Raw genomic sequence first — 26,030 nt, forward strand, 5'->3', positions numbered from 1 at the left:
CTCCCCCTTCATCCTTGAACTGGGGACAGATACCCAAGGCCTGAACCCCACCCACCATGATGTATGGAGAGAAAAAGAGTAGGGGATTCTGGCAAGAGACCTTAGTGTCCACTTGGTTCAGGCTCTTTGTGGTGGTGGCCCTGGACAGATCAGCACACCTCTCCTGTAAAATGGGTTTGCCGGTCCTGTGGTGTCTTTGTCACCTGGGATTACTGGGAAGAAGAGGGAAATGAAATTAAATGATGTATTGCTGGGGTGTTTGGAGATGCTGTAAGGGGCTGTGCAGGGGTCAGTCATGACAGGAGAAACTGTTACCTCCTTGTTTGACCCCTTCCAGGCCTCCACAAAGAGGAGAGATGAGAAGTAGCATGAAGAAGATTTGTGCAGGTTCAAAGACCCTAAAGTAAGCCAACCTGGGAATTCCCTGGCAGTCCAGTGGTTAGGACTCTGCCCTTTCACTGCCTAGGGCCTAGGGCCTGGGTTCAATCCCTGGTCTGGGGAACTAAAATCCCCTTAAGCCAGTGCGGTCAAAAGTAAAAAAAAAAAAAAAGAAAAAAAGGGCTTCCCTGGTGGCTTGAGAGTGGTTGAGAGTCCGCCTGCCGATGCAGGGGACACGGGTTCGTGCCCCGGTCCGGGAAGATCCCACATGCCATGGAGCGGCTAGGCCCGTGAACCATGGCCGCTGGGCCTGCGCGTCCAGAGCCTGTGCTCCGCAACGGGAGAGGCCACAACAGTGAGAGGCCCACATACCACAAAAAATAAAAAATAAAAAAATAAGGCAACCTGCTATGTTCTGCTGGAGGGGAGACTGTGGAACACACTGACTCCTCTTTTTCACTCTGGGTTTTGCAACAAGTGATGGCCAGCCCCAAGAGCCAATACTGAGCAGGGCTCCCATCTTCCCCTTGGGCACAGGAGAGCCTGGCATGACAGAGAAGGCATGGGTTTTGTAGTCAGAAAGACCTAGATCTTCAATGTCTGCTACCTCAGCTGTAAAGTGGCGATGACACTACTTGTGTTGTGACGAAGTGGCATAAATTTTGCATCCCTTCCTCTTTTTAATTTTATTTTGGGGGGCGGGGGCACGCTGCGTGACTTGTGGGATCTTAGTTCCCCCCAGCAGAGATCGAACCCGGGCCCTTGGCAGTGAAAGCACGGAGTCCTAATCATTGGACCGCCAGGGAATTCCCTTCCCTTCCTCTTTTTGACCTTCTCAGCTCTGTTTAGCAGCCAGGAAAAGTTCAGATGATAGATACAGGATTATCAGCTGGAGCGAAGCAAGGAGTTGGAGCCAGAACTCAGGTCCATGTTTCTTGGACCCTGGAATGTACTCCTTGGTTTTTTGCCTTGGATGCTCCAGAGCAAGAGGAAATAACTATGAGAGGGCCTATCATTCGATTTTTCTTTTTTGGACTTTCGCAACTATTCATTCACTCACTCGCTATTTCTCAAGGGCTTACTACATGCAAAGCTCCATGGCCGCTGGAATACAGTGTGAGCCAAACCAAAGACGTTCCCGCCATCAAGGAGCTCGTCTTAATGCCTTCTTTTGCAAGTTGCAAACGTTAACTCATGTGATTTTCACAACTAGACGACGGATATATTAGAACTAGGTACACTATACACAAGAGGAGACTGAGGCACTGAGAGATTTAGAGCCGCAGTGGCTCAAACACATACACTAATGTCTTTGGTGATCTATTCTGCGCTCCAGGGGCTGCCAATTACCGGGAGAGTGAATAAAAGGTTGCTTTTGTCTGATATCTGCCCTCATTACCCTCTCTTGCTTCATTTTTTTCCCGCTGACAAATCATCCTTCCATAGAATCCAGTATGCCTGGGAGGAGTGGGCCGCTCTAGTAAAAGTACTTTATCCCGCTTGCGCAATACAGCTGACTTCCGGCTTCCACTGCCCACGTGATCAGGTACCCTTGCTGCGCATGCTTAATAGGAAGTCGGACTATACCACTTTGCCATACCGAAGGGAGATATTTTCTATGTTTTAAAGTTTAAAACCGATTCCCGATATTAGACTTCTATTATCCCGGGTATTAACAGAATATATAAGTGACTTTAGGGTAGCGGAAGATTAAAGGGCCGGAGGGGAATACTGGCGAAAGCGGAGCGGGGGGTGGGCTCTCCCCTTCACAGATAATGGGAGGAGCCTGGGGAGAGCAAGTTCTTTCCTTTGGCCCCTGCGGTCGCAGCCATGAGGTAAGGGCTCTCGGGTCTCTGATATTGATTGATTCTGGCTGCGGCCGCACAACGGGGCTCGGTACCGCATCCCGTGCTGGAAGAGACGGGGTGGAGGCGGCCCTGAAGCGGCGCGTCCCGGAGCTTGGGCTAGGCCGGAGCACACTAGCTCCCAGCCTCGAGAGGAGGGGGTGGGGGAGCGTCCCCGGAACTCTAGGACGGGGGAAAGGCGGGCTTCGCGCCCCACACGTGTCTGAGGAGACCCACGCGGGCAGAGGAAAGGCGGCGGCGGGGACTGGGCTGTGGCCCCCTTACTCGCTGGGCCGATCTATGGCTCCCAGCCGATCTCTGCTTCCATGTGACGTAAGACAGGTCGCGAGTAGGCCCCAAGCCTCCGACTGCCGAGAGTGAAACGATCCCTAGGACCTTGATGCCTTCTACCCCGTAGACCCGTCATAAGAAAAGTTTTAAGGCTAGTTTATTACTGGGATAAGAAAGGGAAAACGAGCCCAGGAAGCAAAAGACTAGATTAACTAGCAAATCAGGCCCAGTGGCCTTGGATTCTTCACGTTAAACACTTGTTTTTATTGCTGGGTACCAGAAAGGGCATAAGCCCCATCTTCATTCCAATTGTATGCGTTAGTCTCATTTTCCAGAGAAGAAAACAGAGACACAGAGAGAATAAGACATAACCTAGAGGTTGTCGACATCCCAGGGTGGGCTGTTGCCCCCTACAGGAACGCACAGGCAAAGCTTTAAAGGTCTTGGTATAGGGAAGATTATTAACCTGGGGCTGCGTCGTGGGTGGCAAAAGCCTCGGGGGGACATGTTTGTCTTTAGTACTAAATGCATATACACATGCACCTCCCCCCCTCTATGTTTCACAACATTAGATGACTTTGAAGGGCAGGTCTTGTTGGGGATGCTCATTCTTGCCCAGGAATGGTTTCCAGGACCTGATAGTGTTTTCTGTTTGTCACAGTATGCTCAGGCTCCAGAAGAGGCTTGCCTCCAGTGTCCTCCGCTGTGGCAAAAAGAAGGTCTGGTTGGACCCCAATGAGACTAATGAAATCGCCAATGCCAACTCCCGTGAGTTCTTGGGTCTAAGTTCCTTCTTCATCCTACGCCTTTCTCACCCTTTGTGCAATGGAAGGTGACACGATCGTGTTGACTGTTAACAAACCTAGGAGAGCTCATAGTTTGGGGGGGGGGTTATAAAATGGAGGAGTCAGAAATATGGAATGCCAGATGTTCTCTACTTGCCAGAATGACAGGATGGAAGTTAATGGAACCACCCAATGTTATATTAATAAATATCGCTACAGTGGATGTTCTGTTTTATATCTGAGAAGGATTTGTGAAGAGACTACAAGGACTGGGGCGGGGTAGAGATGGCCGATGAAATGATGAATGGGAAAGACCTGGGGCCTCAGGCTTTATTAGAGGCCTGTTTGCATATAATTCAAAGTAGTAAGACAGTGTCAGTCCTGCAGATAACATCAACGTGCCCACATGACTTCAACATAATATTGTTACAGGGGAAAAGTATTCAGTGACATTGTTTAAAATTGTAAGGGAGACTTTATTCAGAATAATTGCAGTAGTTACAGGGACCAATGGGATTTTACTTTGGGGGAGAGAGATTGAGCTCAAGTCAGAATATAGCGTGGGCAAGTAGGAATTTATAGCCAAGGAGCATGGTGTAGGGGATCCGTGGATGGAAAATTACTAAGAGGGCGATAAACTATAATGGAAAAGAATATATATGTGTATAAAGAATGTATATATATGTATAACTGAATCACTGTGCTGTACAGCAGAAATTAACACAACATTGTCTTAAGTGTTTCTTTTTAAAAATAGAAAATTACTAAGGAAACAGAGGTAAGGGGGATTCTGGCCCGGGTGGTCAGATATCAAGGGTAGGGGCTTCTGCTTAACTAACTTAAGCAGAGTTTTTACTAAAACTAGAATTTACAAGGAAGTGTACAGATGGGCCTAAGAGAAGCTTCAGAAACCTGATGAAAGTTGGTGAAGCAGGAATCTTCGTGAATATCAGGGAAATCCATTACCTGTTTGGGTTTCTGGTATTGTAATGTGTGCTCAAAAAATCCTTATTTTGGGCTGGTAGCTAATAGGTGAAACAGGATCTGAAGGACTAGGCTGTATTTGTATGCTATTTTGATCACATATTCCCAAATACGTATATGTGGAGTGTGCAGTAAAACATCTAAAAGGGTAGAGGTTTTTTGTTTTCTGCTGTGTTTTGTTTTTTAAGAAAGAAATAGAAGTCCCCCAATTTCCACCATTTTTGAAAACCAGGGATGTGAGCAGCGTCTCTGGCATGTCCTGTTTGGACTCTGCGTTGTGACTGGTGTACCTGGGGCTAGGCCCCACCTGACTGACCAGGTGCATTGTGGTTTCCCAGGTCAGCAGATCCGGAAACTGATCAAAGATGGGCTGATTATCCGGAAGCCTGTGACAGTCCATTCCCGGGCTCGATGCCGAAAAAACACTTTGGCTCGCCGGAAGGGCAGGCATATGGGCATAGGTAAGTACCTTCTTCCCGTTTCTCCAGGACTTCGGGAAGATAAATGATTAAGTCTGGACTAGGATATATTCAGAAACCTTTCCCATTCTGACTCATTTTGAGCCCTTTTCCTACTCCATGATACTTGGTGTGTTTTTCTCTCTGCAAATCAGAAAGTTGGCACCGGTGTTGGAGTCGAAGGTATTGGTAGAAAGAGGTCACATTTATTGAGCACCTATACCCCTGTACCCTCCCCATCCATTCTACTGGATGCTTGGGAAATGTCCAATAAATCCTAAAACCGCTTTCTAGGCTCAGGATGACCTAGGGAGATGAAGGTCACATCACCTTTTTAAAGCCCTTCCAGCTTACCATACTGCCTTGGTGCATGCCCTGTCATATCCACCTTCTGTGGAGTGAATGGGGAATAATTGCCTTGTTTGTGCTTCCTTAAAAATTGAGTAAATGAAAGAAATTAAATACTTGGGATCATCATCTTTAAAGTGGAAATAAAGCTACTTAACGTGAGGTACAACTCTTGGCACATGACCCAAAGAGTTACAAAGCGTTTCAGAAATGGGTAGCTATCGTTGTGACCAGTCAGCTGGCTCTAGTAACCCAGATGCACTACAGTGGGCCTGACTCATCTTCCTCGTAGGTAAGCGAAAGGGTACTGCCAATGCTCGAATGCCCGAGAAGGTAACCTGGATGAGGAGGATGAGAATTCTGCGCCGGCTGCTCAGAAGATACCGTGAATCTAAGAAGATTGACCGCCACATGTGAGTCCCTTCTCTCGGGCCCACCAAGACCCATTGCTGTTTCGATGGCTTGTTCTTTGCGCAGATATAAGCTTTGTCTCATTGGCCTTGGGGAGAGAGCCATGTGTCTTGGTATTTTCTAAGAAAGTTCTTCCTTTCTGTCCTGTTCTTCTGCCCACATACACCATCAGGACAGCCCAAGAATTGAGTTTATCTGCCGGGTGAGCTCTTCTGTCTAGAAATTGCACAAAAAGTCCTGGTTTGGGGGAAAGAAGTGCCTGCAGCAAGAAGGGAGGAAAGGAACCCTACATGCTTAGGGGCCTTGTGTAGAGGAGCAGATCGCAGGCCAGCCTCTGTGTTGATCCCATTGCTGACCAGAACCTCTGTCCTTGTACGCTACAGGTACCACAGCCTGTACCTGAAAGTGAAGGGTAATGTGTTCAAAAACAAGCGGATTCTCATGGAACATATCCACAAGCTGAAGGCAGACAAGGCTCGCAAGAAGCTTCTGGCGTAAGTTTCTTTAGGAAGTGGTGTCTGTCACGGGGGCAAGTCCTGAGACATTTACAATGCGCTGATGTCTCGTCTTGACTTACATGCAGTCTGTCCAGAATACAGTCGTTGTGTTAGAGGTATATGCCACTCTGTCCTGTACATACCCACATACCACCTACCATCAATGTCAGGGTAGTGTGGGGACTTACTGGCTAGTTGAAGCAGGAGCTCTTGGTGTCCCCAGCAGCTCACCCGTCTTCTCTCTTCCATTACCCAGGGACCAGGCTGAGGCCCGCAGGTCTAAGACCAAGGAAGCCCGCAAGCGCCGTGAAGAGCGGCTCCAGGCCAAGAAGGAGGAAATCATCAAGACTCTGTCCAAGGAGGAAGAGACCAAGAAATAAAGTCCTCCTTTTCTTCTCTGTACATAGTGGCCTCAGCAGTTACATAGATCACTCATTCAATAAAAAAACAAGGCTTTATCTGCCTACCTCTCTGCTTCCAGTTTCTGGCTGCTTGGTGGGTCTTCACTGTTTACAGGGCCAGAACTGAGGAATGAGATGCGGGCCCTTCCCTGCGTTCCTGCTTCATTTCTTCCTTGGCTCCTGGCCTCTGGTCAGGCTCATGCCCCCTCCGTCCATGGGGTGTGGGGCCTACTTTGAAGGGAGGAGAGGAATGGCTTCTACCCAAGCCTCAAAGACTGTACCTCAAAACTGCCCTTTTCAGCAGAGCATGAGTGGCACCTCAGACATGGTCTCAAATGTTGGTTGGGAACCAGTATTCAGTTGTGACATGAGTTGTCACATTATTTTAAAACAGAAAATAATATGCTTGCACTGCTCAACTGCACTGAGGTTGTGGTCTATTGCCTTGGAACTCCAGGACGGTGGGAATTTGAACCACCACCAGTCCAGAAGGTATGGTCTGGACTTGAACTGCTGACTACTGCCTAAGCTGTCTGTAGACAGCCTTATTGAGATAGAATTGAAACTGTCATCTTGAGCATCCCAATTTCTATTTCTAAACTTTTTCTCTTTCCTGTCCGTAAAAGGATTGTTTCCTGTTTTGTTTTTTGGTTTATAACCACCAAAAGTGGCCCAAAGAAAAAATGCTTTCTCAGCAGAAATTACAATAAAGTCACATAACATACACACTTGTCACAGCAATTTTGAGTTAATTCATATCCCTTTTTGCAAATGAGAGTAGGTTTTATTTTGCCTATTAACTGGTAGTAGTAACCACCAAGGAATTTTTCAGTAAAGTATCTGCTCTGTGAGCCAAGTACTGAGGCACTTTACACTGACTTGTATTGATTCTATAATTTTCACAACATTGTAAAGTAGGGTATTAGCGTCTCCATTTTGCAGATGAGAAAAGAAGTGAAGCCAGATGTTAGATTCACCTGTTAAGACGGCCTGAATGGGAAAAACGGATTCAAGATGAAGTAGGATAGGACTTTTGTAGACTGATTACGGAGACCTCAGGAAGAAGGCTAGCTTGGTCCCCAGGCCTCGAGCTTTGGAGGACTGGGCAGGAGATGCCTTTGGTGATCAGGAGAAGAAACTAGTTGTGGGGAGAATGCCTGGAAGAGCCGAGTTGAATATTTTGAGTGGGTGGCAGTTTGAGTGACAGGTGTCCAGGTGGAAGGGGTCAGTCAGCCAGTTAAATACAGGAGTGTCAGCTCAGGTGAGAAGTCTGGGGAGGAAAGTTGGGCACAGCTATGACTGGTGTGCCCGTCCTGGTTACCTCTCCGCGGTCTACCGGTCTCTGAGGAACTCTTGCTTGTGGGCAGTGATGCGAAGGCCAATGAGGGGTCTTCAGGATGTGTACTGGGCACATGTTTCCATCTGCACTTGGCGTGGGAAAGGCAGGGCTAAAGCGATCCTGGGGGCAGCAGACCTATCCCCAGCTCCGCCTGCAGTGTCCTCGTCCAGTCTGGACAGGTGGGGATGTGGGTAGCCCAAGGCAGGGAGGCCCGGACAGAATAGTCCACACCTCCATCTCCGCCCATATGCCTCAGAGCCCCAGCGGGGAGGACACTGATTTTTGGTTTCCCTGTTGCCACCATAGCAGCCTGTGCGTAATGTATCCTTAGGCTTGCTCTAAGCCTGTCATTCCATGTGGGGAAGCTGTGGCCTGGAAGAAGGGCCTCGGCTAAGCTACCTGGAGCATGAGATGCCTTCTTCCCAGAGGAGGAAGGGCATTGAAGGCCGCCCACCTCCACTTCCTCCAGGCAGTAGAGGGATGACAGGAAGGAGATAAGGACCTTTACGGAGGCCCCTGAGCCTGCAGCCCAGAAAAGGTTTCCACCACGGACCAGGAGATGGCGCTGTTCTCTCACAGGTCACCGAAGGTGGAGGAAACTGCCCCACTTTTGGCGGGGTGGTGGGGGAGGAAGAATCAGGTTGTAGGAGCCTCTCTCTTGGGAAGCCTTGCGTGTAGAAGACACTTCTTTCTGAAGCTCACCCCAGGCCTAAGCTTACCTCTTTCCACCCCAGGCCTCTAAGCCCTTCCCAGGGCAGTGCCTGGGAGGGCCCCCTTAGCAGGCAGACCCCTTAAAGTAACCGCTGGGTCTCTTCCAGGTCCTGGAGCCTTGGGAAATTCTGATGAAAAGACATGTCCATTCTCTCAAGGGTTTGCAACTGGTCCCATCATATCTTTTTACCCTTTAAAGGGGCTCATGGCCCTGAGGTAAAGACTCCATGAGCAAGTCCAACTCCATTTCTGGAGGAGGAAACTGAGGCCTGGAGGGGCCAATGACTCCCCAGAATACCAGTGTGGCTTGAACACTAGCACCCGCCTTTGAGTCCTCCAGGCATGGGAGGGGGTGACTCGGAGTGGGCTGCAGCCGAGAGGTACGGAGCACAGCTGCTGCGGCAGGGCCACAAGCTGGAGGAGGGGTACAGGGTACAGTGGGTGCTCTCTCTGAGGCTGAGACGGACCACCTAGGCTGGCTCTCCAAAGCACAGGGAGGGCCGAGGCCGGAGGTACACTGGCTGGTCGCACTCTCCAGCAGGTGCCTCTAATGTCCTAAGCACTGGGGAGGGGGTGTTAAGAATGGGGGGGTGTTGGGCTTCCCTGGTGGCGCAGTGGTTGAGAGTCCGCCTGCCGATGCAGGGAACATGGGTTCGTGCCCCGGTCCGGGAAGATCCCACATGCTGTGGAGCGGCTGGGCCCGTGAGCCATGGGCAAAAAAAAAAAAGAATGGTGGGGGGGTAAAAAGAAGGCTGAAGGGGCCAAAGGGAGCGGTGCTAGCAAGATGGGTGGGGTTGCACAGAGGGAACCTGTCTGTCTCCCCACCCACTGCCTCGTATCCATCTCTCCGCCCTTTGAGGCCTCTTGTCTCTTGCCCCCAGACTCCCCCTCTTTTTGTGTCTCCCCTAAACCTCAGTCCCCACAGGGTACATGTCAGCTTAAGCTCAGGCTGCGGTGGGGGGACGGAGGGCACGTGTGGGTCAGACAAAAGAGCCAGATGGTCGGTTGGCACCACCAGCAGGTTGCTTGCAATCCTCTGCCCCCGGCCAATGGGGTTGCGGGTCCTGCTACCCCCGGAGTGGGCACGGAGGAGGGCAGAGGCTACAGCGGGGGCACCAGCTGTTCCCAGCCCCAGGCTGTGAGCATGCTGTTAGTGGTCCAGCCACCACCGGAAGAAGGTGCTGTGCTCAGCAGTGCGTCAGATGAGCTGCGGAGGAGGCAGGGGTCCAGGCCAGCTGCTGGCTGGTGCAGACGCAAGTGGGTGTGCAGAAGGTTTGGCTGAAAGGCTCTGACCCTCTCCAGTGGAGTAGGGTCTTGATCCCTGGAGCCCCCGGCCCAGCATTTCAAGGTGTCTCTGTTTCCATCGTGCTGGTTTAAGCCACTGAGGGACCCAGGGTCAGGTGGGGGAAGAGCTGAACTGAGAGGCAAGAGAGAGAATTTCTGAGACCAGCTCGACCGTTAATTTGCTGGGTGACCTTGGGCAAGTTTCTAGTCTGCTCTGGGCCTCAGCTGCTTCAAGTATAAAAGGGGAAAGGTTGGGCTGGTTAATCTGTATGACCATGGACAAGCCACCTAATATCTCTGGGTCTCAGTTTCATCATCTGTGAAAAGCGGACACCACCACTTTCCTCACTGGGTCCTCAGAGGATAAAACAAAATTAAGTTCCCGGCACAGTAGGTGACTGTTTGTGTGAGTTCCCCTCTTTTTAAGACGCTGGACTGGGTTTGTGACCCTTTTATCCAGTCCCATCATCAGGGGTCCTAGGAAGGGGGTCACCCTCCTTCTCCTGCTCCCCCTACCAACCCCAAGCTCTAGAGTCATCCCTGAAGCAGCCCAAAGAAAGCGGTTGGGGACCCAGGGTCTGGCCCCACGGGGCCTACCTTGATTTGGGGGAGCTGGAAGGCACAGCCGGATGGGTGACTCTCCGGGAGAGCAGGGCCCCTCCCCACCCCCTCTCTCGGCGCTCCCCTCTGCCTATAAATAGTACAGGACGTGCTCGCCTGGGCGATGACGCGGCCGAGCGTGCGGACGGGAAAGAGGCGGCTTAGCCGGAGCAGGTGGGCGGCGGGCACCGCTGGGGGCGGGGCGCCACCGCGGCCCCCTGGCGCCAGGCTCCCGATGAGTCACATCTCAGGGCCCCACGGCTGTCCTCGCCGCCAACGTATCCGCCTCGGGCTTAGGGGGCTGCGGGGGCGAGGCTGATCTCGGGTGGGTATTGAGCCCCCCCGCCCCCGCCCCTGGGTACAGCTGGTCTCCGAGGGCATCTCTGCCTGGGCAGGAACGGTCCAGACGCAGAGGTGTGTGCCCGCCCCCTGCGCGAGGCAGGAGCGCCTCGAACCCGAAAGTGGCCGCAGCCCCACCCTCTGTCTCTCCGGCGTCCCCCAAACCTCCTGCCCCACTTCCTCAGGTCCCGCCTGGCTCAGGCTGCTTGGGTGGAAGGGAATGAGAAGGCTTGGGGACCCTCACTGTCAGGGCCAGCTGTCCCCACACCCCTCTTCTCGGAGATGAACGCATTCTCCGACCTTCAGGCTGTCCACTTTCCGTACCTCCACCACCCCCCCGACCCCTTCCCCCTTCCCTTCGTCTAGCCCAAGCGGATAGAGCAGACAGGTTGGGACAAGAAACATTTAATTAGGAGTCTGGAGGCTCAGCAATGCCCCAGCAGACGCCTCGTGCAGCCTCATGTACAGTGGGCATTGGGCCCGCCCCTGGGACATTGCTAGAGGGGGGGGCCTCATGGCAGCAAACAGGGCAGTGTGGCTTGAGTACCCCCGCTCTGCGAGGGAGAGGTGGGGCAGGGGCCAGTGGGTAGGAGGATGTGTCCCTCCCACTCCATGGGAGGGTGTGACTGTGCCTAGGATGGGGGGGTGGCATTGGCTGGCATGATCAGGAGAACAAGAGGAGGCTCTGAGCTTGGGGGGAGAGGGAAGCTGGTACCAGAGAAAAGCAACCTGCAAGGGAGGGGTCCTCTTTGCGTGTCCCCACCCCACCCCCAGGATGCCTACCCCCTTCCCCTCCTGGTGCTCCAACAGAATTCTTTGTCTGTCTCCCAACTCCCTCTTCCTCCCAGGGCTCTGTGTCCTGGGCAAGGGAGCAGATGCAACCAGAAACGGGACCCCAGCAAAGGCAGCCCTGTCCCCTGCAGAGCCTGGAGAGAGGGGGTGAGGGAGGGTCACTGCGGGTCAGCCCTGAAGGTTGGGTTCCTGGGGTGGGCCTGGAGAGGACTGGGACAGGAACCGAGCTTTTAGAGTCCTGACAGTGAACTGGGGGTTATTTTGAGCAGGCGTGGGCCAGTCTTTTGTTCTTAATCAGGTTTCTGTGTTCAGGCCGCTCCTGGGTGTCCTTTCCCAGTGCACAAGGGTAGGATGAGGCTGCTCTGCGGTGACTGTGCTACTTGGGGGGACAGTCTCTGATTTACCACAGCTTCCCCAGACCTCAGCCCTCCCCTCCTCTGTCCACCCAGGTTTCAAGTAATGGGAGAGATAACCGCAGAACTTTCCTGAGAATTGATGGAGGGACAGAGGTGGTGAGACCAGGATCCTCCTGCAGCCCTGAATTCCCTTCCTACCCAGAGCTGGGGCTAAGGGACCCTGGAAGGCACCTTCCCAAGGCCCCACTTCCAAAGGGGCAGCTGCAGGGTCACACACACAAAGACCCAAGCAGAGGCTCTGTGAGGAGAGGGGAGCTGTCAGGCAGGCAGAGATGCTGTGGGCAGGGGAAGGTCTCTGGAAGGGGCGGCAGGGAAGTTCCCCAGGAACGTCCTCTCGGGGCTGGACTCAGCATGGCAACGGGCTTTGGGAGTGCATGGGCACCAGGGGGACCACCTGGAGCTTTCCCATCCCCTCCCACTTCCTCCTCCTCCCCACCTCCAAGTCTCAGAGCAGCAGCCTCCTCAGGGCACCCCAGGACCCATGAAATAAAACCCTCCTCAGTGCAGAAGCCTCCCAAGCCATGGTGACTGGCCCCTAGGAGAAGGGCAGAGGGAGAGAGAGTGTGGGCAGATGCCTGCTCCCCTCCTGGGGCCAGAAGCAAGGGCCGGGCACAGGCAGGGGTGGCTTCTGGGTTCTCTTGGCTCTTCTCAGATCTCAGTCAGGACGTTGGCTGGCACCAGACCCCGCTTTTTGCCGCTGCTGACGCGGATGAAGCCATCAGCATCCTTGCTCCTGCCCACGCCCACACAGATCTGAGCGGAAGAGACATGAAGCTGAGGCTTGGCACTGCCTGCATCCCTGGCCCCAAGTCTTGCTGATGGCTCCCAGGCGGTCCATCCCAGGGGATGACGGGACCAGCATCAGATGTGGTTGGAGACCGGGTGATGGGAGCAGATCCCACGAGAGTACAGGGTGCAAGAGCAGGCAGTCAGCAGACACAGAGCATCCCTTCGGGTCTGACCTTTGAGATCAGCTGGTCTAATGCCCCCGACAAACTACCATTTCACAGAGGAGGTAACAGGGGGAAAAGGACTTGCCCATGTTTAACAAGAGCCCAAAGGCAGAGCCAGCATTCAGACCCAAGCCTCCAGACTCCTAATCCAGGGCTCCTCCCCCAACTGTCTCTAACGTAACCCAGCCCTCTGCCTGTGTTAGCTGCCAGCCCCAATTCCCAGAGGGGAGGACAGAAAAGCCGTGCAGTCCCACTGCTGCTTTCTTTTTTTTTTTAAACGGGAATTTCAGTTTCCGGACTAGGGACTGAACCCGGCCACGGTAGTGAAAGCCCAGAATCCTAATCACTAGGCCACCAGGGAACATCCCAGTCCCACTGCTTCTAGCCTGCCTTCCCTCCTGCTGCCAGGCTGCAAGCGTCCTCCTCCAGGGCCCCTGCCCACACCCCTGCCGCCTCTCTCCCACGCCCACCTCTCCAGCCATGCAGGGCCCAGGCCCTCACCTGGCTCTCCTTGAGGCTCATGTAGCCCTGTTCCTTGTTCCCGGAGAAGGGTTGAGAGCAGCGCCAAACGTTCTCGCCTGGCCTCACCCGCTGCACAAAATTGGCTGGGAAGAAGCCAACCCGGTCGCCGACCTTGCCCTGGGGATGAGGCTGGCAATAGGCACTCCTGCCACCCCCTGACCCCCGCTGCTTTCTCTAGACCTAATGCCCACTCAGAGCCAATGCTGTCCTCCTCCAGATGTGGCTTCTCTGTATTTGAGCCCCTAGTCGGGTGGCTTCTGGGCTGGAAAGGGCACAAGGTGGGCGGAGGGACAAGGCTGGGGCGGGGAGGGGCAAAGTGAGAGTAAGACCTGAGGGTGGGCCTAGGCCTGGCTAGGGCCGGTGGAGGAAGGAGAGGAGGTCTTTGGGGCAGTGTTCTCTGAGGGTGCGGGCTAGTGGGGTAGTGACGGGCCTACCACTCCCCACCCTCCGCTCCCCACCCTCCTCTCCCCACGCTGCCAAGTCACCTTCCACCAGTCCTCGTTAGAGTCATCCACCAGCATGATCCGGTCTCCAGGCCTGGGATGAGAGAGCGGAGGTAGCACATGGGGCAGGAGGGACCCTCCCCCTCTGCATCCCAACAGTCCTAGGCCCCCAGATGCCCTGCAGGCCCCTCTCAGCTGGGGGAGAGTTCTCGATGCCCTTGGAGGATCCCGAGTGACTACAGGTATGGCAGACACTCCAGGACAGAGGCCGGGCAGGGGGCAGGAAACGTGACATTAGCACCAATCCCTCTTGGACTCTGGCACCTCTCTCTCCTCTTTGGGCTCAGTACCCTCAAGTGTGCCAGGAGGAGGTTCCCTCACACTCATGTTCCAAGGTCTGGGAGCACAGAGCCCTGAGGTTGGAGCCAGGCAGCTGCCCGGGGTGGGGTGGGGGTGGGGTGGGGCGGGGCGAGGGGGGGGCGGGGACTGGGCCGCTGGAGGACTTACTGCAAAGCCAGGTCGTTGTTTTCCTGGGGCAGAAACTTGTAGAGTGCGACGTAGGAGTACATGGGCCCCACATCCTTCCGTAGAAGGGACCTGGGGGCCTGTGGAAAAGCTCTGGGTCATTGATGGGAGGGGGACACCTTTCTTTTTCCACCCACTCTCCCCTTGCCCTGACCTTGCCTACTCTGGGGGCTAGGAGATGGGGCACAGTGCTCCTGGGTCAATGACAGGGGAGGTGAAGACTATCCTGTCTGCTGTGCTTACACACCCCTGAAGGGACTGGGCCAGGGATGGAGAAGAGGGATCCTCCTCTGCCTGCTGCACCCTAGAACTGCCCACCCTTGGGGGAGTAGGAGTGGGCGCAGTAGGCATTGGGTCAGTGGTGGGAGTGGTAACACCCCTGCCTCCCGGGCCTGCTCCCCCTGGCATTGCCCATCCCTGTAGACTGAGGATAAATGATGGAGCAGGGATACGCCCACTCAGCACGCTGTCACCCACCTAGGGATCAGTGACAAGAAGAACATCCCCTTCCCACCTGGCCTGCCGGGGGCTCACTGCCAGCCCAGCCTCACCTGCTGTCCAGGGCTCTTCTCCTCTGGTCCTGACCCTTCGCTCTCGGCCGGGGCTGTGAATACTGGAGATGCCGGGGTGGGGCAAGGGTGTCAGGCAGCAGGCAGCGGCCCGCACTAGGCTCCATTCCTGCCCCTGGTCCCCAGTCCCACTCACCGCTGTCGCCAGGGCCCTCCTCTGAGCTGCGGATGCTGCCTTCCCCGTCCTCAATCAGCTCATCCCGCTCGCTCTAGGGACACAGAGAGAGGAGGGCTCAACCCCTGGACCCCCCCACCCTCTGAGACCCCTGCCCCCGAGGCTCCCCTTTGGTGCTCCCCATACCTACCAAGCTCTGTGTGGGGGACTCAGAGGTGCTGCTGAAGCTGGAGCGGTTCATCAGGGCCAAGGAGGTTCCATAGCGCAGGGTCTCATAGACGGGGTCCACCTTCCCGCTGGCCCCTACTGAGGAGTCACCATCAGGGCCGGGCACCCTGCTGCCAGCCTCGCTCCGCCCGGAAGTCCTGCATCTCAGCCCCGGCTGCCCTGCTGGCTGTCCTGCTCAGCCAGCCCTAAACTGAAATCCGCACTCCCCTCACCTGCCCCTCCCAGGTCTCCCTCGCGGCAGTGAGCGCTCTGTGTCCTCCCACGGTGCCCAGGCACAAACCTGGAGCCTCCTGGACCCCTTGTCCACCTCACGGCCTGTGTTCACCCCATCACCTCGTCCTACCTCCCAAACGTTTCTAGAATCTGCTCACTTCTCTCCATCTCCACTGCTACCAGCCTGGTCCAAGCTACCAAACCCTTTCCTGGCAACCATCATGGCCTCCCAACTGGTCTCCCTGCTTCCAGTCCAGCCCCTCCAACCCACACAGTAGCCAGAATGCTCTTGTAAAAACACAAAAATTGACCTTATAAAAAAGTCCAAAGACTTGTGGTTACCAAGGGGGAGGCGGGGTGGGGGAGGGATGGATTGGGAGTCTGGGATTAGCAAATGCAAACTGTTTATACACAGAATGGATAAACACCAAGGTCCTACTGTAGAGCACAGGGAACTATATTCAGTGTCCTGTGATAAACCATAATGGAAAAGAATAGGAAAAATAATATATATATATCTATGTATAACTGAATCACTTTGCTGTACAGCAGAAATTAACACAACATTGTAAATCAACTACAATTAAAATAAAAAAAAAGAATAAAGTCCAGAGAACACTCTTAAAATGGACTCAAAGGCCCTGCACCCAGGGTCCCATCTCACGCTTTTACTCTGACTCCCTCAGTCCCAGCCTCATTATCCTTTCTTTAACTCTCTGCCCATCCCTACCTCTGGCCTGCCTTCTGTCCACAGTGGTCTTCCCCAGATCCTCAGACCAATTCCCTATCTTTCAAGTCTCCCGGATGCCTTCCTTGCCTCTGTGGACGAGGTCGGTGCCGACTTTATCCTCTCTTTATTCCCTATCCTTCTGTTTCAGGCATTCACCAAATGATGGTTAATTGATGATTTATGTGATTTATTTCATGTCTAGCTCCCTTACTAGACCATGAGCTCCACCTTCTTCAGGGCTGTGTTCCCATGTCTAGCACAGTGCCTGGTACTTAGTAGGTGTTCAATAAAGTGTTTGTTGAAGGATGGATGAATGAATGAATGAACTCTACATTCAGGACAGGAGCATCCAAAGAAGGGAAGTGGGGAAAAAAACCAAAACAAACAAGCAAAAAGAAGAAGAAGTCTAAAAAAACAGAAGGGAGTGGTAGCAGTGCCAAGGACGGGCAGTGCCAGTGTGACTCAGGTGCTCATCTGAGGAGGGCATGGGTCTCTCATCACACCACAGTGGGATCAGGGGCAACAGTGGACACTCACCAGTGGGTGGGGACTCCTTGCTCATGGCACAGGCTGGTGGCGGCTCATGCACCAGGAGGGGGGAGCTGAAGTTGCGGCGGAAGGAGGAGGACTGTGGCGGGGGGGTGGGGCAGAGAGAGGGCACAGGGAGGTCACAGCCCCTTGAGAGTTTGGCCTTCCCCAAGCCCAAGCACCACCCCACATGAGGAACCAGCCCTGCGGGGCACTCATTCCCCCACATGCCAGGCCTGGGAGCATCAGCCAGCCATCTCTGTGTGGTCTCCACTCACCGTCTTGCCTGGGCATTGCTGGTGGGAGATCTCCTCAGAGCACCAGAGGTGGACGCTGACTTTGCATGTCTTACACCGCAAACCCTGCTTGGAGTTTCCTGGGAAGAATGTGGGTTTGGCAAGAGGGGGTGGTCAAGAGAGGCTACATCCAAGGGCAAGGAGCAAAGGGGGCAGGTTAGGGCATGAGGGAGCAAGGGACTGGGCATCCTCATGCCAGCCTGGGGCCTAGCTCCGACCTCCACACAGTCAGGGTGGAACCTGAGCTGTTAGTAAGCACAGCAACACTGGGTCCCCACCCACCACCAAGGGTGCTTATGTGTCCTCCCAGAGGGAGGGGCACAGTTAGAATTAGCAGCAGCCCAACACCAGGCAGTCAGGTCCATGGGCCCACTCCCACTCCCGCCCCGACCCCTTCTGTTGCCACCCAGGCACCTACCCACAACGAACTGGTGGCACAGCTCACAGGGGCTGGCTCGCTTGAAGACGTGTTCCTGGAAGCTGTGCAGCCTCACTGGTTTGAGTGGTGCCAGGGGGCGTGAGATCGGGCAGGGGGACAGGGCTGGGGTGGGTAGGCCCCTGTCTGCAGACGCTGGTGGTGGGGAGGGAGGTGGCAGCGGGGTCGGGGGCGTCAGCAGCACCTCGGTGGGGCATTTGAGCTCAGACCCCGAGCGAAAGAAGAAGTTCTCCATGCTCTTACTTCGGAGGATGTTCTTGAGGGAAAGTGAGCGCTTGAACCTCTGGAGCTGAGAGAGGAGAAGGGGCTGTGAGCCTGGAGGGGAGTGGCTCCTCGGGCTCTCTCCTCGGCCAGCGGCCGCCTGAAGGCTGAGAGCCAGAGGTGAGATGAAGTACTGAGAAAGAGGCTGCCAAGTTCCAGAAGGCAGGTCACCATCCCAGGTGCCCATAAAAGCCAGGCAGGGAACCTCCTCAAGCAAAGGAGCTCTGGCTGGACAGGCACCAAATTAGGAGTGGTGGGGACTGGACAGCCAGCGAGTAGCTGCTGGTCTCCTTTAGCCAGCTGAGCTAGTCTGTAGGGGCAGCCCAGCATTGCCAGGTTTCTCAATTTTCAAAAAGAAATCCAGACTTTGTTTTTTAAAAATATTTATTTATTTATTTGGTTGCATCGGGTCTTAGTTGTGGCAGGTGGTTTCCTTAGTTGCAGCTCGCCAGCTCCTTAGTTGTGGCGCATGGGCTCCTTAGTTGCGGCATGTGAACTCTTAGTTGCGGCATGCATGTGGGACCTAGTTCCCTGACAAAGGATCGAACCCGGGTCCCCTGCGTTGAGAGTGCGGAATCTCAACCACTGAGCCACGTGGGAAGTCCCTAGACTTTTTTTTTTTTTTTAACATCTTTATTGGAGTATAATTGCTTTACAATGGTGTCTTAGTTTCTGCTTTATAACAAAGTGAATCAGCTATACATATACATATATCCCCATATCTCCTCCCTCTTGCATCTCCCTCCCACCCTCCCTACCCCACCCCTAGACTTTTTGTTTATAAAAGTAATTTTTTAATAAAAAATATTAATCCATTTCATGAACTTATGAAATTTAAAGTCAGTTAAGAGGGACTTCCTGGTGGTTCAGTGGTTAAGACTCTGTGCTTCCATTGCAGGGGGCACAGGAAAATCCGCATGCTGAGTGCAACCAAAAAAAAAAAAGTCAGTTAAGAAATCTAGAACTTTATGTGAAATTGGATAGAAACAAATTCAAGAGGTTTTATTTCCTTTTTTATTTGCAGAAATGGTAGTATACTATTTCTCCCGCGCCTTGCTTTTTTCTTGGAAATCATTCCATACAAATACACAAAGAGTTTCACCATTCTTTTTGTATGGCTGCACAGGAATTTCACTGAATGGATGTACCGTTTACTCGACTTAACAAAATAATACTTTGGGGGCCAAAACACACCAGGTCCTCAGTCCTTGAACAGGGAGTGGGGGAGTGGTCACCCTGGACCCTCATCCTCAGGGCTGATTATCCCTCCAAAACACCTCTCCAGTTCATCCCCTGCAACACCTCAGCACCCCAGAGCCCTGCCCCGGTTCAGGTTCCAGCACCCTGTCCGGTGTTCAGGGCCATAGCTCTTTGCCTCCACCTTGCCCATCCCCACTTGTTCTCCATGCAGCTTCCAGGGAGGTGATCCCTGACCCCACAAAAAAACTTTCACGGCTCCTCAGGACCCAGCCAAGGCCCCTGTCCCAGCCATGAAACTACAGCTTGGCCAAACCTTCCCTTCCACCCCAGGCCTTCCACCTGAGCCCAAATGTGAGGACTTGAACTCATCCGTGTTTCATGCCTCTGAGCTTTTTGTTTTGTTTTGTTTTGTTTTGTTGTTTTTTTTTGCGGTCCGCGGGCCTCTCACTGTTGTGGCCTCTTCCGTTGTGGAGCACAGGCTCCGGACGCGCAGGCTCAGCGGCCATGGCTCACGGGCCCAGCCGCTCCGCGGCATGTGGGATCTTCCCGGACCGGGGCACGAACCCGCGTCCCCTGCATCAGCAGGCGGACTCTCAACCACGGCGCCACCAGGGAAGCCCCCTCTGAGCTTTTTATATGTGTGTCCTCTTCTTTGCCTTATCCAGTTATTTCCCGCTTTCTTCTTCAGGGTCTCCTGTGATTCTTCCTTCTCTGGGAAGCTGTTTCTTTTTCTGCAGGAATTCCTTTCAGTGGGACCACTCCCTCCTCTGGTTGGCTGCATCTGGATGGGCTTCCATGATAGCTCCGATCAGGTTTATGTTGTCATTTACTTCTCACTCCTCCAGGAGGCTGTGAGCCCCTGGAGGGTGGGGAAAGTTGCTTCAAATCTCCATAATGGGCCTCAGCACATAGTGGGTGCTCAGTCAATGTTTGTGGAATAAATGATGAGCAAGTGGCTGGAATCCTAAACGGAGCACGTGGTCTGGAGTGCAGGGTGGATTCTGCGGTGAGGCCAGAGTTATTTCCATTGCTCACCCAAACACACCCTTATTCTACCCGGTGTGAGATCTGGACCTCTCTACCCAGACCCCTGTCCTACGCCCCTCCTGTTGAAAGCCCTTACCCCTCCCATTCCTTTCTACCAGTTAAAAAAAGAAACGGGTGGAGGTGGGGGGCAGAGGCCTGGCTCTAGGCAGGGAGACTTGGCCAGGGTTCCCAGCTGGGACACCAGGCAGCCTGTGTGCCATGGATGCCAGCTTGGCAACCGTGTCAAGGGAATGGAAGTGGTGGCCCCTCTAGCCCTAGGGAGGCCAGCAGGCCACATGACAGAGAGGGAAGCAGAGGAGGAAATGTTTGGGCAAAAGGCGGGCCCCGGTGTGCCAGCTGAAAGGCCAGAGCCCTGGGGGACCGGCATGCTGAGTTGCTCAGCTCCTTCCAAATCCAGCTTCCTGGCCAGCACTGTGGGCTTCTTTGTGCGTCTCTGAGAAGCAGGGCCCCAGGCCCCAGCTGCCTGGGCATTGGGGCAGAGGTCGAGGCCCAGAGGGACAATTAATTAGAACACAAATATGTTCTATGTGGCTCTGGGGGCTCTGACAGGCCCAGAGGGGCGGGTGAACCACCCACTGCTCTGCGCAGGGGCCGTGGGCACAGAGCACAGGAGGTCTCTGGGAGGATGTGCTGGGGGTTGGGGGCAGAACGCAATCTGCTGCCTGAAGGCAAGTTACTTCACTTCCTCTCTCTCTAAGCTTCAGTTTCCCCACCTCCAAGTCAGGGTTAGATGCTCTCTAAGCAATACAGGCTCAAGTCCCAAAGCAAAACCTAAACTTATGAACTTAATGAGGGGCTGTGGTTGTCAGAGTCCTGGAATTGATATGCAGAATCTCATTAACCCTGGCACTACCCACTGAGGTGGTGACAATTATTGGCCCACTTTTCAGATGAGGAACGGAGGGGGTTAAATCACTCACTCATCATGAGTCCTCAGCTGCTAAGAAGCAGAGCTGGGACTTGAACCAGTGGCTTTGGCTATTGAGCCCAAGTGACCAGGAGCACCCTGCCTTGGCCCTCACCTCTGGCCCTCAGTTGTGCCATGGGCTTGTCATGACATGTAGGGTTAGAAGGGACTTGAAAGACTGGGCACATAGAGCAGTCCCCACCCCGCCCTGCTCTGGTCATGTCCCCTCTGAATTGTCTGACTCTGTTGGTCACCTCTTGTGACGGCAAGCACATCCTCTCTTGGGACAGTCATTCCATCTTTGGGCAGCTGCAACCGCTGGAAAGTGCTTCCCTATTTAGAGCTGAAACCTGCCTCCCTGCCTATCGGCCCTCGTCCCTCCCTTGGCTCCAGGAAGGGCTACTCCCACTTACACACATCAGTTCTTCAAATATTTGAAGACATCAATCATGTTCCCCCCTCCTGAGGCCATTATTTCCAGAGTAATCCTCACAGGATGAGATTTCAAGCCTCCCTCCTCTCCAGCCTGTGCCCTTTCCTGGTCCCCGCCTGGCCTCAGTGCCAAGAGCCACCTCTGCCGGGTACCAAAAGCCTCTGGAACAGAATGTTCCCCACCACCAGGGCAGCCCCAGCTCTGCCCCAGATCCCAGTAGGGTGGAGAAGTGGGAAGGAATGCCACCTGGGGTGGCTGGCAGATGTCAAGGGCTGTGGCTGGAGGGCAGAGGACGGCATCTCTGCCAAATGGCTTAATGCCTGCCCACACCAGAGACATCTGGCTTGGCCACCCAAACCTCATTTGGGCTCAGCCTGGCCAGGTATTTCCACTCCTGGGACTCCTAGTTCCCAGAGAAGACGTTTCTCTACCTCCCCACCCTCTATCTTTTTGGTGCCCCCACTGTCCCAGGAGCCATTCCCTGGCATGAGAAGAAGTCGTCATATACCCTGGCAAGCTGGCCCACCTGGACCCCATTCCCTCCCAAAGCACCAGGAACTTGTCTGGCTTGGAGCTTGGACCATCAGACCTGTTATTCTGAATCCCCTCCTGGAGGCAGGACATGGCCTGCCTGCCTCCTCCCCACCTCCCCACACCCTGGACAGTCCCTTCCTTCCTCAGTTCCTGCCAGCTCCTGAAATGGCACGAGGCAGCTGGCAGAGGGTGGTGGCAGATGTGACACAAGCTGACTCAGATGGCAGAGCTGGCATGGCAGGGTCTTTCCAAAGATGGCACCAAAGGGGGTGACGGCAGGCCCTATGTCGTAGGATGGGATGGGGACCCAGAGAGGGCGATGCTGACACTAGGAGGGTGGCTGGGTAGCCTGGGTGCCGGAGTGATACCCGACTTTAGGGTGAGCAGGAGGCTGGACTTGGGCTGGCAAGAAATCCCCAGGGGGCCCCAAACACTGATGAATAGGTCTGAAATGTTGACTTCACTGCCTAATGAAGACAAGTACACCAGCCACCTCTGTTGTACCTGCCTCAAACTGAGCTGGGTGGGCAGCACCGACCCTCTCCCTTCCTCTCCTCCACTTCTACAGTCTGAAGACAGAAGCTACTTTGGGACAAGTTGAGGTGGGAGAATGGAAGGAGGCTGGCAAGTGTTCTGAATTCTCTCTCTGCCCACCTCTGCCCTCCTGAGTACCTTCTCCCAGACCTGCAATCCAGCCTGTGTTGTTATTACTGAGTCCTTCATAAATGAGGTACAGGGGAGGACGGCAAAGGGGCAGGGCTCCAACTGGCCTGGCACAGAGGGACCAGGTCAGGTGTACACTTCCCTTCCTTCCCTGCTCCGCAGATCTCCGTGGCTCAGACCCAGAGGTGATGGCATGGGACAGTCCTTGGGCTGGGAGGAAAGAGGTACAGACCTGCCAGGCCCTGACCACCCCTCCCCACACAGCTGAGCCTGCAGCCTGCTGACTGCTGAGGCAGCATTGCCCAGCCCTCCTGCCTGCTCTGGGAGAACTCTTAAGGAGGGGGCTGAGTGGCCAGGCCGCGGTGTGGGAATCAGGGCAGGACCTGGGAGGCCCTCAAACCCCTGGGAAGCAAGCAAGGGGTTTGTATGTGCCTGCCCAGAGTGACTAGAAGGCAGCTGTGAAGCTCAGGAGCGCTGGAACTCAGGATGGGGCTCAGTTCCCTCAGGATGAGGATCTTCTGCTTGAAAGAAGTTGTCACAAATATTCCAAGCAATATTCTGCCCCCCAACACCTCATTCCTTTCCCAGTAGACTTGGCTGTCTGAGGGGGAGGTAACTCTGTGGTCTGAGAGCCCAAGGTCTAGTTCTCAGAAGGGAGCAGAAGGTCAAGTGTGAATCTGAAGACTTGGCTGTGGAGACCCACTGGTTCGCTTTGGTTTAGGGATGGGGAGCCTACCTCGGGTGCCTCAGCCAGACACCAGCCACTCTGGTCCTACTCATCTTCCCTTGGTCACTCCCTTGATGACCTTGACCTTGAATTAACCTCATATCCTGGGGGGCGGTCAAGACAGAATTACGAGGAAGATGGGCATTGGAAAGAGCTATAGATGAGCCAGTGATACCAGGGGGAGCCAAAGACCCCACCCATTTCTGGTCCTGGCTGCCCCCTCCTCATCTGGGTAACAGAAGCCGGGTGGGAACAATTTACCAGGGTGGAAAGGGAGCGAGAAGTCTTGGCCTGAAATCTGGTCGGTGGGGGAGGTGTGGGCAGAGAGAGCACTGCCCCTTCTTCTCTCCCCATCCCCAGGTCCCCCGCTCAGGTCGCTTCCCGCAGAACTTCTTGCGGGTCAGCACCTAGAACTCGGGAGGGAGCAGGCAGCATAGAGGCGTGTGTGTGTGTGGGGGAGGGGGGTTGGATGTGAGCAGTGTTCTCCCCCACCCCACCGCCTTCAGCGCCAGGAGTCTGGGCTCCGCCTGACTTCATTGGGGAATAATTTATTCATTGTGACTCCCGCGGGAGTAGCAATCATACATAATTAGGATTAATTATGACATTCATTAATTATGATGACTTCCCTTTTTGCTTCTACCAGCTCCCCGCCCCCCTCCCCGGCCCACGGCCCGCTGGCGTGGGCTGCCTGTCTTTCTCATCCGGAGCCGCAACAACAGTCCCCGGGTCCCCGCCAGTGATGGCCCGCGCCGCAGCAGCCCCCAGCGCGAACCCCAGGCCGCGGCCTCACGTCCCCAAGCCTAAGCCGGTTGCGAGGGGGGGAATGCAGGACTGCGGCGGGTCAGAGAGAGACATCTAGAGAGACTCAGAAATAAACACACAGAGACGCCGAGAGGACCCGAGAGAGACGCACACAGAGAGATACCAAGACAGAGACAAACAGGTTGTAGAGACATTTTCAGAGAGACACAGGCAAAGAGAGAGGGACAGAGACCTGGCGGACACGGGAGGGGTGCGCCTCGCACGCACACGCGGGCGCGTATACCAGCCCACACCCGCTACACACCGCTACACACCGCTACACACTGCCTCCGCCTTCGCTGCGCCGACTCCCTCCAACAAACCCGAGTTACATACAACCTCCCTGGAGGGTCGCGGTGGAGCGTCCGCTCATCACGCGCGCAAGGGCGTGTCGTGCTTGTGTGATGGGGGCTCCTTGTGGCCCCTCGTCACGAACCCACTGCCCCCGGGTCGCCGCGCGGAGCGTTAGGGACCACACGGGCGCCGCTACTGTGACCCCAGGGCACCCGAGGCCACAGTGGCAACCGCATCGGGAGGAGGGCGCCCGGGCTGGGGGCGCACTGGGCAGGGGTCCAGGCCTCGCGCCTCCCGAGTTACCTTGGTTTCCTGCAGGGCGGAGACGGTCCCCGGGGGGGTGCGGGCGGCCGCGTCGTCCGGTTCGTTCTCCATCTCGCTCATTTCGGTCATGGTTAGGCGAGAGGGGAGGAGAGGGTGCCGAGACCCGACGGCAGCCCGGCTGGAGGCAGGCTGAGGGTGGCAGGCGTCTCTCTGGGACCCTGAAGCCCTTCTCTAGAGACTGCCCCCCAACGAACCCCAGGAGAAACCCGCCCAGGCAAAGCACCCCCCCCCCACTCCCGGGTGCGGGCGGAGAAAGTTCCCGGGTTGGTGGGTGAGAGGAGGTAATTACACGGAGCCGCGGGAGCAGGACGACCCCAGGAGTGAGGACCAAGGATGCTGCTCCGAGCGAGGGGAGGAGGGAAGTGGGGACTCGGGGTTGAGCCGAGGGAGGGAGCGATGGAGCTGTCAGTGTCCGGCAGGCTTCGCCGTCCTCTGCGCCCCCATCCCCTTCCCCTTCCCCTCCCCCGCCGGGCCCAGCCGGGCACCCCCTCCGCCCAGTCCTCGCCTCCCAACTTTGATTTAGGAGGTCGCCTGGTCCCTCCCCTTTCCCTCCGCGGCTCCCCAGCGCCGCTATGCAAATAAGGTTCTCAGCTATTGGCTGCCGCGGTGGCCAGGAGGGCAGCTGGGCGGAGCCTGGGGGGGCTTGACAAGATGGGGAGGGGCTTGGAGGGTAAAGAAGTAGAGGGAGCAGTTTTACCTGAAAAACCCGGAATTGGGGGCGTGACAAGGTTGAAGGAAGCCTCAGGAGATCATATTGGAGTCTGGAAGGGGGGTGGGGAATAGAAATAGGTTGGATCTGCAGAAGGATAGCTGAGAATGAGATAAAGGTAGGACTTCCTGATAGCGACGTGAAGAATGGGGACACTTCCGCCCAGTTAACTGGATGTCTCTCTGCCCTGGAGACATTCTCCCCAAATGTGTCTCTCCTCGGACTATGCAGGGGTTTCCTCAGCAGAGAATGGACAAATGAACATCATGTGTCAAAGGCCAGCCCTGTCCTGGAAAGCAGGACAACTATATTGCTTTCCAGTCTTGTTGCCTGGACTTCAGCAGAGAAGAGGCCTCAGTCCCCACACTTGAGGTCCCCAAACCTCTCCAAGACATGCCCCCTCCTAAAGATCCTACCACAAATGGAGTTAGTTGGGGGTAGGGAGAGGTGAGGGGGAGGAGGTTTCTTACCCTCCAAGGTGTCCTCTGTCCACTTGGCCTGACGCTAATACATGTCACCTACCTGCTATTTCCCGAACTTCCCCTACCTCTCCTCCTGCCTCTTCTGGCCCTGATCAAAAGGTCTAGCTTCATCTCTGGGCCTATCCAAGAAAATGGAGGTAGGTTGGAGGTTGAGAGAATCCTTCCCTGGGTGTGGGTGGAGAGACTTCTGGGTCTAAGTCTCCTTCCTC

General features: G+C 54.9%; 2 protein-coding genes across 5 annotated transcripts; one reads left to right on the forward strand and one right to left on the reverse strand.

The window, feature by feature from the left end:
* Window positions 1-2,122: 2,122 nt before the first annotated feature.
* Window positions 2,123-6,462, forward strand: RPL19 (ribosomal protein L19). The gene is made up of 6 exons (XM_082605462.1): window positions 2,123-2,213; window positions 3,175-3,281; window positions 4,621-4,743; window positions 5,381-5,501; window positions 5,883-5,993; window positions 6,253-6,462. The coding sequence occupies exons 1-6, from the start codon at window positions 2,209-2,211 to the stop codon at window positions 6,374-6,376; spliced, it is 591 nt and encodes a 196-aa protein (XP_082461588.1). The 5' UTR covers window positions 2,123-2,208; the 3' UTR covers window positions 6,377-6,462.
* Window positions 6,463-11,059: 4,597 nt separating this feature from the next.
* Window positions 11,060-25,078, reverse strand: STAC2 (SH3 and cysteine rich domain 2). Of its 4 annotated transcripts, XM_082603418.1 has the most exons (12): window positions 24,610-25,078; window positions 17,680-17,725; window positions 17,419-17,571; window positions 16,983-17,080; window positions 16,714-16,804; window positions 15,196-15,311; window positions 15,027-15,099; window positions 14,873-14,934; window positions 14,304-14,401; window positions 13,839-13,890; window positions 13,333-13,470; window positions 11,060-12,631 (listed from the first exon to the last, which is right to left on the reverse strand). In XM_082603418.1, the coding sequence occupies exons 1-12, from the start codon at window positions 24,697-24,699 to the stop codon at window positions 12,527-12,529; spliced, it is 1,122 nt and encodes a 373-aa protein (XP_082459544.1). In that variant the 5' UTR covers window positions 24,700-25,078; the 3' UTR covers window positions 11,060-12,526. The 4 variants fall into 4 exon arrangements, with proteins under 4 accessions (XP_082459544.1, XP_082459543.1, XP_082459542.1 ...); XM_082603417.1 differs by having other exon boundaries at window positions 15,196-15,308; window positions 17,419-17,725; XM_082603416.1 differs by having other exon boundaries at window positions 17,419-17,725.
* Window positions 25,079-26,030: the final 952 nt, after the last annotated feature.

Source organism: Mesoplodon mirus (genome assembly GCF_964341445.2).
Source record: "Mesoplodon mirus genome assembly, chromosome: 18".
NCBI lineage: Eukaryota > Metazoa > Chordata > Mammalia > Artiodactyla > Ziphiidae > Mesoplodon > Mesoplodon mirus.

Bases quoted from the DNA above. Each gene is read 5' to 3' on its own strand.
- RPL19 (XM_082605462.1), top strand. The intron at 3,282-4,620 runs GTGAGTTCTTGG...GTGGTTTCCCAG, and splicing joins AATCGCCAATGCCAACTCCC to GTCAGCAGATCCGGAAACTG. The intron at 4,744-5,380 runs GTAAGTACCTTC...TCTTCCTCGTAG, and splicing joins GGGCAGGCATATGGGCATAG to GTAAGCGAAAGGGTACTGCC.
- STAC2 (XM_082603416.1), bottom strand. From the start codon at position 24,699: ATGACCGAAATGAGCGAGATGGAGAACGAACCGGACGACGCGGCCGCC. The intron at 13,891-14,303 runs GTAAGTCCTCCA...CTCTCATCCCAG, and splicing joins AACAACGACCTGGCTTTGCA to GCCTGGAGACCGGATCATGC. The intron at 12,632-13,332 runs GTGAGGGCCTGG...TCTTCCGCTCAG, and splicing joins TGAGCCTCAAGGAGAGCCAG to ATCTGTGTGGGCGTGGGCAG.